Genomic DNA, 13010 nt, shown 5'->3' with positions numbered 1-13010 from the left:
TAAAATTAATTTTTGACTTCGTTGAGTAACTTCATTGATATAAATAGCAACCATTTTAGAAAAATATGTAACGCCACAACTTAACCGGATTAAAAGTAACCAACGCATGAATTGCTCTGATTTATATTCTGACCTTGCAGCAGCAACTTTTATGCATTCAACCTCTGCATTCGAACTATCTACTATTGTTATGCATGGGCACAATTTGAATGTTTACCAGCGAAAATTGTATTACCTATAAAGATATTTAAGTCTCTTTAGCCTCAGAGAATTATTAGTTTTTCTTTCATTATTTATAAGCTTCTCCTCATTGCTACAAGTGAAAGTTACATATATTTAATTTTTAATTATCGAAAATTGTTGAAAGTTTCAAAATTCAAAAGTGTTGTGTATTTTCGGTTTTGCGATCTGCATTATTATAACAATATCGTATTCACATAATATCACCGGCCTTCACCTTACATATTATCCACTCTTTTCTTTGGTATTAGTCATTCACGTGCTGGATAAAAAGGAAAGGTCTGATTAAACAAAAAAAATACGTGCCGACATTATTAATTGGTTGCTGCCATCCACCACAATAGAAAATTGTCCCTAACTAGGTCGCAGAAGAAATTGACACTTAATTGCGTCCCGATGCCATATTTTAACCCATAATTCAGTCCGAATTAGAAGTCTTTGTTTAATTAGATGATTTTGCAATAGGACCTTAATGACAAAGTTGATTTGAATGCAATTTGAACCATAACCTGAAATTAAACACGTCTCTACTTGAAAGTTAATCAATAATTTATTTTGGCTCAACCACACTAAGCAAAACCTTATTAAAGTTTAATTACCATACCATACAAGGTGTTACTTTTTCTTAGAAGGTTTCTACGTTCACTTTATCTTGGAACAGCCTGTATTTTTGGAAAACAATCGTTTGGAAATAATTGCTACATCCTAACGCTTACACCGCGTTATGAACAAGCAAAAAATCAAAAACCGCAAAGTAACAAATGAAACCGCAGTTGACTATGAAAACTAATTTATACGCTCCAAAACCGCAGGCGTAAACCCAATTAACGGATTGAGTAAAAGTTAAATTAACACATAAACCAGGAAACATTGATTTCCAACAATGTCGCAAAGTTTCATGTAGCTTTTATTTGCAGTGGACGATGCTAGTGGTCGTTACACCACCGGTTGGTTCTGGGGCAACAACTATTGGACGGGATCGCAGAGTGAATGCAACCACATCGAACCCAGATCCAACGGGGATATCGAGATAGAGGTATCTTAGATCTGAAATTTAAACACATATACCGGGTGTCCCAACGAAAATGCATATTTTAAATAAACATGATAACTTACAAATACGGAAGTCTTTCATATCTGCATATTTTTTTTTTTTTAACGGAACATGTTAAATACAAAAGTTGTTTGTATGGAAGTTTTTACATGCAATGAAAATGGTTACCATTATACAGGGTATTTGGTAAGCATCTCACTGCACCTAACTGCTGTTTCAAATGGATCACATAGAAACACCCTTCCTATTATTCTATTTTTGCATGTCTGAAATAAATTTTTCCTGAATCTCTTTGGCAAGCGGAAATACCGGAATCATCCTTACAAGCTGTAAAACATTGTTCGTCAAAGACGATGAGGGTATGGTTTGATGCACAGTTTAATTCTACATCGATTGCCTATGTTTTTCCCTATACATATGTTCAATCGTTTTCTTGTTATTTTATATTTCCTATAAAAAGTCAGTCAAACCCCGAATTCATTTCTAGTTAGCATCGAATTTGATAGAGTTAGATATGTTTTTGGTTTTATTTGAGTCAAATGAGTAAGGAGAGTCCGAAACTGACCACCCAGATCATCTGATTGAACGCACTTGAACTTAAATTTTGAATTCTTCTTTCTTTCTTCCTCTTGACTCGAAGAGATAAAGTTTGCAATTCAAATGGATATGGTTGTACACGATACCGCAAAACAGAAAATTTCTTGTCCGAACCAGCTGCGTAAGCCCGTCTGCCATGAATTCTATCTTGAACCAACCGACCGTTTTCTTTCAATTTTACCTTCTATTGTCAGGCAGAGAATTTCATATCGTTCACTCTTTTTAATTGTCAGAATCTCTATGTTTGCCTTATGTATGTAGTAACGGCGCAGTGTTCTAGTCAGGAGTTTAAGGCTGAGATTTCGGTTTGCCAGAAGTTCCCTCATGTTGTTCAGAGTTTTCTGTGTTTGTTCATTTCTTGATCTGATCTAGGATTTTGCGTCGCATTGTTGATTGACGAGTTTGCCGAAGTATTTTCGTGATCACACTTGATCAATGATCTCTCCATGCAACCTTACGGTGGTGTGCCTTTGTGTTTTTGAGAATATCAATAGTTTGGTCTTGGACAAAATCATACAAAGGCCGACTTGCTCACTACATCTCACAGAACACAACAATTCACCAAATTATTTATCGCATATCCCCTGTATGTCTAAAAGTTTATGAGCAATTACATTATTTTTAAAGTATCTTATTAAATACTATATATGTATATGTATATCATTTTACAATTAGTATGACTCTGCATTTATTGACTATGCATTTCCCAGGATCTATTTTCAAATGCTTTTTTCTTATTCCATGGTTTTGATGTATGCATCGGTATATGACATTTAACAGAGTGTAAAATATACTTTTGTTTTAAAAAATAAAATGAACGTGGTAAACTGAAAATTTCAATTTAATTAAAAGATGAAATCAAAACAGATTAATTTAATTTAAAATAATAATAAATGAAAGACATAAAAATTTGAAAAATATTGGTCCAAATACTAACGGGCCTTGTGATTTTGAATTTAAGTTAGTAAAGGCCTAGAGGACATTAGTTCTTTTATTCACCCGTGTATGTAAAAATGGTTGAAGTGTTCAAAATAATGTTACATCTTCGCAAATTTTTGAAATAGATAGTTATCATTTCGTCCACGTGTTGCTGTTAGTATTTGAGTAATGCAACGCACTTAAATTGACAAATAAAATGAGACGTTTCCAAAGCTGGGCCTGAAAATTTCTAAATTAAAAGGTGAAACCTTGTACTTTGAGAATTAAAAAAAGCACAGTCTAAAGCAAAAATGGGCTACTTTGTCGTTACTGAAAAGTGTTGTACTATAAATATTGCGTTTATATTGTGTACCAAATTTTAATATAAAAGCCTACTTGGATTGTTGTAAAGACTTGTGAATATTATGTCGAATTAAACTTAATACCTCAGTATCACAGTTTTTTTAAATAATTATTAAATTTTTATTAATATCCATTTAGTCTAAGCTATTTTCCTGAAGAATTTTAATGTTCCACAGATTCGAGCAAGGTATCCCTATAGTTCTAGCTTTCCCTGAATGTATTGCAATACGTTTAGTTTTGCGAAACTTTGCTTTTCGTTGAGGATTGTCTTGGAGTTAAATTTACCTCTAAATATGTTGTACAGAATAGAACAAGAGTTGCGAGAAGAGCCGCTGTATCGGTGCAAAAACCTTCCAGTCCAAGCCAAGCAGTTGGATACCGAACCGGTCCCATGGTTTATAATTCTGCGCCTCCGTTTCCGGTATCGTTCTTCATTATGAAGATCCATCTAAGCTCCAACTTCACTTCAGAGGTAAGGAAATTAAAGAAGATTACCACATCACAAAAATACAATACACTATACAAACTTGATTGCTCGAATTTCTCTTGCAGAACATTTAAAATGTTGGTTAATTTTGGTTGCATAAACATTGGCAATACTTTAAGAAAAATGTTAAAAACCAGAACTTTAAATATGCTCAACTCTCTATTTATCTTTTTATGTCTCTCTTTTCATTATTCTTAGTTTTATGTAATTTAATTTGAGATCTATGATGATTAAACGATTATGGTATTGGATCATCAACAAAATCCCCAAACCAGCAGTATCGCCAAATGAGATTGCGATACACATCAAAGAAAGAGCCGAGTGCGTAACCATAAGCAAAGAGGACATGACATCAGTACAAAACGAACTAGATCAGAAGAGAAATACATTACAAGAAGACGCACAGTTTTCAACCCCTTTTACTAACGACGAGGTGAACACTGCTATAAAAAGCCTTAAATTAAGGAAAGCAGCTGGCGTCGACAACATTTTCCCTGAATTTATTAAACACCTAGGCCCAAAAGCAAGAACATGGATTAAAAACTTCTTTAACGACATACTGAATTTAAAATGTCTCACACTCTCGCTATCCTCAAACCGGAAAAAAGTCCTGAAAACCCAGCAAACTACCGCCCTGTAGCCTTGCTGTGCATCTGTTATAAACTATTGGAAAGGATGATCTACAACAGAATATGCCCTATCATAAATGAACATCTACCGCATGAGCAAGCAGGATTCAGACCTCTCACCTTTAAAAAGCACCTTGAATTGACATGCCAGAAACTTAAAACCCGAAACAACATCATACGTAAATTGGCAGGCACCACATGGGGAGCAAATGCAGCTACCTTACGCACTGCAACACAATCACTTGTGTACTCTGTAGCGGAGTACTGCGCTCCTGTATGGGGCAGAAGCTCTCATGTAAATAAGATTGACACCTAACTTAATGAAACCATGAGAGTAGTAACAGGGACACTGAAGTCGACTCCTTTACCATGGCTCCACGTACTATCAAATATCGCTCCCCCAGGAATTCGAAGACAACAGGCTACATTCCAAGAATGGCAAAAGATAAATCACCCAGACCAGCCAAGAACGTGGCCTATTCACAAGGTAATCGATGAACCCTGTGTGAATCGACTGAAATCAAGGGCCCCAATGTGGAACTTGGAAGCACTTGCTCCAGGAAAAACCTACGACGCTTCTGAATCATGGACATCCGTATGGAATAACAGCAATGTCAATCAACACAACATAGAAGATCCTAATAAACAGCTCCCAGGGATGCAACTACCTCGTAAAACATGGTCCCTATTAAATAGAGTTAGAACTGGACATGCAAAAACGAGATCAGCGATGCACAAATGGGGAATTGCCGACAATCCAGCATGTGACTGTGGAGCTGAAGAGCAAACATTAACACATATAGTCCAAGACTGCCCACTGAGAAGATTTACTGGACAATGGAAAGACTTTACTGATGCAAGCCCCGCTGCCATTGCATTGTTATCTGAACTGGATTTGGACCTGTAGATTTGCTTTTCCCACACCGCTAGGTTGCTCGCATGCACCTGTTATTTGTACTGTCTGTGTCATATTTAATGTGTATTACTGTGCTTTACATTACTTGTATTAATTGTCATTTATACCTACCTTTCATAAGAATTTTGTTTGTAACCTATTATATAGCACTTGTAGAGCCATAAGATAAATAAATAAATAAATCAGCAAAATCAAATAGCAAATAGATTATCAAAAAAAATACATGGGCTTTATTTCTGAGATATAGAAATGGTGCGAAAGAGTGTTCAGTTCGATTATATAGATTGTGTTTTACATTAATCGAAATAAACTCACTTGAATTAAAGAAATAAACAAAATTTTCTTTATAGATTGTGGTTCTAGGTAATCTTGTTTTTCATGTTGCTGTTGCCTACTCCGAGTAAACATTGATAAGCTAGTTCCGCTTAACAAAGGACATTCTTTACTTTAATTTTAATTTAATTTAAGTTTTAATTCTCTCATTACCTTAATTTTAATTTCAAACTGATTTTCTAGAAGCTATATATAACTAGACTATTTACTAGACACCGGACAGCTTAACAAGTCTTGTTTTAATTTAAACAGTCTAACGAGAGTCGTTATTAATTGTCGATCCGACAAATAAACTAAGGAAAATAAGTAAAAATTGCACTTTTCACCTGTTTTTTAGAGGTCATGTATGGCACAAAACCTTATACAATGGTTAGTGTTAAACCCAGCGGCCTTCTAGTGTTTCTATTTCATAATAGTTGAGTTTCTGGTTACAGCTAAAAGGTATCAATGTTTATTAAAACGGAAATTAAGAGCGTTAATGAATTTTCGCTGTATTTTCTGAAATTCAGTATTATACTTATCATAACAAGTGTTCCAAGTTGAGGAATATTCAAGATTTCATCATTCTATTATAGAAAATAATGATTTTGAGTGTTTAAAAGCCTTGGATGCCCTTGAATTGTAATGCTCTTATTAGATAAAATTTTATTTTACTGCTGCTTTCTGGTGAATAAAATAAAAGTTCCATTTATCTGACTTTAGCAATAGTCTATGAAATTGGCACAAAATGTATTTAAATCATTTTAGATTCATAGTCTCAGGTAAACAATTAGTCAAAGTACCAAGAACATCAAACTTTCGTTATTACTGACTAAATAATAATATATAAATATATATATATATATATATATATATATATATATATATATATATATATATATATATATATATATATATATATATATATATATATATATATAATAATTAAAATAAAATGTTGTTCCTTTAATCTTAAAACAATTAGTCATTAGCATTTGACAGTAGCTAATAGGGTGATGAATTTAAATTTATTATTAAATAAATATAGTGCATATGATAATTAGTGCCTTACATAGCAGTTACTACAATACCCCAAATTACTATTTGCTTAATTACATGCTTAAACGCGAATTGATAACCTAGTATTTTTACTTAAATAGAGGCTGTTTTTTTTCTTATTTGTCTCCGCGTCGGCGGATATGTCGGAATACACGAACGCGAATTTGCACTTTCAACTAATTTAACGGAGTAATCGCACATTTATATAACTGGGTTATGTAGGCCTCTTCCACTCAAACGTTTTTTTTTCTCCTCTTCATAATCTCGTAGTGGCTACGCAACAACTATGTTTACTGTCACTTTTTCTTTTATTTGTTGTGGTTTTAACAGGAGAAAATTCTGGACTTTGGACTATGCTTGCCCAGAATATGTACCGACGAAGACGTCACCAAGATAGTGGAGAAGACGTCTTCCGCTTCCAAAAATGTCGAAGTTGAAGTGGTCGCTATAAAATCTCACTATCATAACTATAATATTTGGCAAGACAACACGTTCATAATACTATGGTGAGAATGTTCTTTCTATAAGCATTTTTTAAAAAACTCCATACATTATTGGTAACAGTAATTCTTTGGGCATATCATATTAATAATAATTTGGTAACATTTTCAGCTGCACAACCATCGTCATCGCATTCTTCTTAATTACCGGAACATCCTTTGACTACTACTTGGAATACCAAAAGAAGAAAAATTTAATGACATCCAACTTGTCTCCCCATTTAAATGGCTTCAACTCACCTAACGGTACGTTTAATAAATTTGGCTTCTGTTTGATTTATGCTGTAGACGTAAGCTTAACACAGTAGTTTAAAAACGGCTCACATCCTGCGTACTTCAAAACTCATCAGCGCGCATGCTACAGAAATTCACTGCATCTTCATTTTGTTTAAATGAATATAAACAAAAAGGCAACAATGTTAACGGTCTATTTCTGTTTAAATATCAATTTTTCTAGTAGTAACCGTCACCATATAATCCTTTCAACAAATCCAGACATTTTACATACACGTGTTTATGATTTTATATAATCAAAATATCCTCTGATGTATTTTTATAGGAAAATACGGGGTATACGTTGTAAATACAAATCGTAGCAACGACGATAATAATAACGGAAATTTGCAATCGCTAGACGCTAAATCCGCTTCAGCATCATCACGTGAGCCTTTGGCAAGTATGTATCTGCGCTTATCTATTATTATTTGTTACTAATAAAAGTTTGGTGGCTGTACATTTGCACTGTATAACGTAGCAGACAACAATACTTCCGCTTTCAAGTCAATAACATTGCATTAACTTATCGACTAAAGCGTCACAAACTCTGCTAAATATTCCTATTGAGTGACATAAAAATGACAACAAATTACCTGGTGCCACAGCAGGCACCAGGTAAGTTTTTAAGATGAGACCTACAATTCCAAACAGATTTTGACCACCATATTTTGGTAAATAGAAACCCCTCCATTCTCATTGCATGATTATATTTAGCCTTATAAACTAAGGTGAGCTATTCCGAATATGTTTTACAGAGATTACTAAAATCAGAACAAGTTTAAGATTTTAGACTAGTTAATTTTTGTGCATTTATTGATTTCTTTTTTTTTTAATTGTAAATATCTCAGGTCCAAGTTAAACAATGTTTAGTTTTTCATCAAACATCAAAAATTTTATTTTTTCTTTTGGCGTTTAAAATATCCTGTTTAATCAATTTGTTAATTAATAAAATAAAAAAACTTGATGATGGGAGAATGAATCTTAAAAATCTTAAATGTGTAAGAGACTGAATTTTTAGAGTTCAGTTTCATTTTTAAATAATTTTAAAATTGTAGAAGTACCAGAAAGTCTTTACCTATCGCGCGATCCCAATAGCGAGAGTTTATATATAGGCTGCTCTTTTTCAAATAAACAATCTATAATGTCTTTAATTTACTGTAAGTACACACTATAGGACAGTCCTATCACATTTTGGTTTTGTGCTTTTTTTTAATTGTATTTGGAGCATTTTTATGTTTAAGCAGCAGTCACTACCTTAGACAAAAGCCTGCTTTAAAATATTCTTCTAAAATTAACCAAAACGGACATTATTGCAATAATGGTACTATCAAAATTGTTAATGTTATATTAAATATCTGCCTAGGAATGAAATGACTTTCGGAATAATATAACTGGGAAAGAAAAAATTAATATATCTTGCTGCTTGAGGCCTTATCTTCGATTCTTAAAGTAACTAAATAACACCATTAAGTAAATCATCCAAAAATAAAATATAGCTCATCCTTTTTACTTTGAACCATTCGTTTTTCCGATGCTTTTGAAAACTGATATCTGGGGTATTCTTCGACTTTAAGTTAAGATGCTGATCTTTATAGGCATGAATTCTAAGGCGGTTGCAAGAAGAAAAGTTTCAATAAATATGTTGTCTAAACCTTCGCACTTCTGCGCCACATCATGACCTTAATACTTAATACTTTTCTTAGTTTTAAAGAAATTTTATTGGCGACAATGATTTTCTTCAAATTAAAATTCTTTTTAAAATCAATATTCATTTTGGAGCAAGAAATAAAATAAGGGTAAGCAAATGCACATGTATTCTGAAAAGAAAAGGAAGGGAGGGTTCACTGGTTATGTAACATTATGGAGGACACTATTAATTTGTTCGTTCGATATGTTGTGTTACCAAGTCAAGTTGGGCGGATAATATGGAAATAGAACCTACATAAATTAAATTTATCCTATATCTTAAAAATAACTTTCATTTAAAGAAGGAAACAATTAAAAAATAAGAAAATGTTCAATATCAAGGAATGGCTTAGAAGGAACTTTTTTTCTGAAAACTTCAACACCCCCTACATCAAAAGTTTTGGTTGGATCACTGCAAGGATCGGCATGTTATCCTGAAACACCCTCTAAACCTTTTTCCTAATGGCATTCATGTTAGCATGTTACATTTTAGGATTAATTTTGAGGGAACTGCTTCTCTCTTTTTCGATAAGAGCCAATTTGAAAACCATTTGCGATCAATCCGTTGGCAGCGACACGATTCCAGTTATACACGGACTCAAGTCGATCAGCATGCTCTGGGTCATTTTGGGGCACACTTGTATCGTAGCATTTAAATACTCAGGTAACTTAGGATGAAGTAAAATTGATCTCCATTATAAATTACTTTTTACATGCAGATAATATGGAATACCGAAAAGTCATTCAGAAAGATTTTATGTTTCAAACTATCTCAAACGGAGCGTTCAGCGTCGACACTTTCTTCTTCACCAGCGGACTGTTGGTTTCATTTCTCTACTTTAGAACCAACGCTAAAGGCAAATTGGACCCGCTATCAAAGGGCAAAAACGGTTTTGTGGCCGGATGTCTTCACTTTGCTGGATTAATGATGTACAGATTTGCCAGGTAGTTTACATAGCGTCTGGGTTTGGCCCAGTCAAAAATTGTTTTTTCAGACTGACTGCACCTTACCTGTACACGCTCGGAATCGTTGAAGTTGTAATGAAGTGGTTCAATTACAATGCGGTATTCGAGCCCCCAACTAACGACCACGAAAATTGCCCAAAGTTTTGGTGGAGAAATCTTCTGTATATTAATACCCTATTCCCCGTCAACGAAATGGTGAGACATATTTTATCTCTTTCGCGGTCCAAATTACTGAATATTGGCAATTATTTTAGTGTATGCTTTGGAGTTGGTACTTGTCGGACGACACTCAATTTTACACGGTTAGCGCGATAATGCTTATAGTAGCAACGAGGTAAATTCCTGCTAAGATATGCCTACAGAGACGGGCCCTCTATAGGACGCAAATGAAAATCGGGTTTTCTGAGTAACTTGCCCTCATAGTCCCTACCAATTTACTTTTTCATTTACCACGTAGGACTAAGGTTCTTCTAAATATGGAAGAAAATATTTTACTGTTTCTTCTTTCAGTTCTTGTGTTGATACTACAAGAAATTCAAATATCCTAATCTTTGTTTTTACTTAATTACATAACGGTTCGGACAGATAAATCACTGTACTTTATCAAATTCCAAAGATTACTGCGCTTATATATAGTTAAGTTCAATCGTAACGGAATTGGCTGCAGTTAACAATGAATTGTCCAACTACTCGGCAAAACAACTTCATTTGCTAAGAACTCAAACTATTTCTGAATCCTTAAGGATATAGAATTTTTAGAAATTTGCTAGCTCTCACTTCAGTGTGCCTCACTCTCTTCAGTTGAAACTCATGCCATAAATATTGTGATCGTTCAACCCAAAATCTGACTTACATATGTTGATGACACTTTGATAATATGAAATTAAACCGATAGACAGCTGAATTCCTTTTTCAATCACCTTAACTCTTAACTCTCTAGCTTAACTAGATGTCCTTATAAGTAGAAGTAGTCAATCAGCTTATGTTTACATCGAAAACCAACATATTCTGGAAATATCTAAGTCTCTACCTAATGAGAATTGAAAAATATTCAATCATATTTGCTCCAGAATGATTACACTGGGAAATGTCGCACCGGTTGTGACAGACTCAATAATACGACTACTTGACGAAGACATCCTCTCACTCTTAACATTCGGTAAGAAAGGGACAATATATTCTAAATATACTACCCGAAGAACACAGACCAACACAAAAAATGGCGCAACACATAGGTTTGGGATAGCAGATTTTTTTTGGTCAGAGGTCGGTGTCGTCGAAAAAGCTCAAATTTAAAGAGAAGACCATTGTCATAGCAATTAGTAACAACGATTTTAGCAGCCCAAGCGTGGAAATACTCATCATCTGGCAACCACTGATAAATCCCAGCGTTAGCGTCCTTAATGATTAACTTCATGGTTGACTATAGCCAACTCAGAAACGGATGAATACCATAAACTAATGGTATATAAATAAATACAATGAAAGTTCGAAGTTCTTTTAGTTTCAAGTTCCAAGAAAAATAATAATTAATGCGACAATATTTTATTTCAAATAAAAAAAACATCACCTATAATATCATAAATCAATTATTCATTTTTCAGAAATGTTTATTTAAATTATATAAAATATATACTTTATAAGTCATTCAGTGAAACTCGATTTCAGGCGCCTTCTTGGTTTAATTGTTTACACATTCGAGGATAGTCTCTAAGTTTGAAAATATTTTCAGACATTTTAAAGCCGCAGCTTGGATGCTCTTGGTATTCATGCTGAGTTCTTGGGCGACCACAGGCTACATCGCGTACAGTAACAGCCACATGCCAGGATCAGATGACCCTTTAGCGCTTTTCGATAAAATTTATGACAAACCATGGACCAGGTTCGGTCCGTACCTAATCGGGATGTGCGTGGGCTGGTATCTTTTTAAAAAAAACTGCAGAATCAGGATGTCCAAAGTAACCCATTGCTAACTAAATGTTTTTGTTTAATGTACACGTTTTACGTTTCCAGGTTGTAGTAGTGATTGGATGGATTCTATCTATTGGCTGCCTTATATCTTTGGTATATGGATTATACGACGTCAAATTATCACCAATAATTGCAGCAGCATACAGTTCGTTGAGCCACTCAGCGTGGGCTTTTGGATTAGCGTGGATTGTCGTGGCTTGCGTCACGGGTTATGGAGGTAAGTAAGCACCGATGGAATATTTAATACAAATGTTATAAAATAAAAAAAGAAAATTGTTGCTAATAATTTTAAATAATAAAAAAGTAAAGTTACATGCATACTTCCACATAATTACGAAAACTAAAAATTAGACCTCCATTTAGGTGCAAATTAAAAAAAAACAATATTTTGTTGAACAATCTTTAATCAAATTCTTCTAAGCTATTTATTACAAATAGTTATTCGCAGCTTTTCTGGAGCTTCATAATGATTTCGGTTTCCAGTGCTAGTCTTAGTTCCCTTGCGACATTTAGTAATACTGGGCTCTTAATAGTCTTTTCACGTAACTTTTTCCAAAATAAAACGAGAGAGCTGAAAATACAACCTTCGCATCAAAATTACCGCACCACTAAAATTTGGATCATATTGAAAGTAAATTTTCTCTTTAGATCTTCAGAAATGTTGTCATGAAAAACAATTTTATTTAAATTTAAGTTTTAGGCATGTACATAGTGTTTCAAGAAAAATCAGTTTTATTCTCCACTATTGTCGCATATTTTATTCACGTTTTTTTCTCAGTTATTAAGTAAAATCCAAATATCAAAGAAGAAGTTTTATAATACCACACAGATCACATACTCCAAGAATAGTAGAAAAATATTTAGATGGGGAGACTACTGAGACCTTGGACTGTCCTCAACATAGTCCAGATCTTAACCCAATAGAACATTTATGGTTCATATGACTAGTCAGTCACTCCGTCGCCTGTCTCCTTGGATGATTAGAATTAAGGAAACATGGACTAATATCGATCAAGCACAAAATGAACGTCTGGGT

At 33.9% G+C, this 13010-nt stretch overlaps 1 protein-coding gene across 3 annotated transcripts in view; it reads left to right on the top strand.

The window, feature by feature from the left end:
* LOC132701447 (nose resistant to fluoxetine protein 6) overlaps nucleotides 1–13010 on the top strand; it is a 35223-nt gene that overhangs the window by 20981 nt on the left and 1232 nt on the right. For 2 of the 3 annotated variants that reach the window (XM_060669331.1, XM_060669329.1), the window contains exons 2-12: nucleotides 1158–1276; nucleotides 3477–3644; nucleotides 6906–7081; nucleotides 7188–7321; nucleotides 7635–7751; nucleotides 9531–9701; nucleotides 9757–9982; nucleotides 10033–10198; nucleotides 10258–10337; nucleotides 11736–11961; nucleotides 12017–12191. In XM_060669331.1, the coding sequence (XP_060525314.1) occupies nucleotides 1158–1276; nucleotides 3477–3644; nucleotides 6906–7081; nucleotides 7188–7321; nucleotides 7635–7751; nucleotides 9531–9701; nucleotides 9757–9982; nucleotides 10033–10198; nucleotides 10258–10337; nucleotides 11736–11961; nucleotides 12017–12191 (1758 nt within the window). The remainder of the gene's footprint in view (nucleotides 1–1157; nucleotides 1277–3476; nucleotides 3645–6905; nucleotides 7082–7187; nucleotides 7322–7634; nucleotides 7752–9530; nucleotides 9702–9756; nucleotides 9983–10032; nucleotides 10199–10257; nucleotides 10338–11735; nucleotides 11962–12016; nucleotides 12192–13010) is intronic. The other variant, XM_060669330.1, reaches the window with a different exon arrangement.

The sequence above is a fragment of the Cylas formicarius genome, unplaced genomic scaffold, assembly GCF_029955315.1.
Source record: "Cylas formicarius isolate icCylForm1 unplaced genomic scaffold, icCylForm1.1 PGA_scaffold_4__25_contigs__length_36172078, whole genome shotgun sequence".
Lineage (NCBI taxonomy): Eukaryota > Metazoa > Arthropoda > Insecta > Coleoptera > Brentidae > Cylas > Cylas formicarius.
The sequence above is the reverse complement of the archived record's forward strand: the minus strand, read 5'-3'. Positions and strand labels throughout refer to the sequence as shown.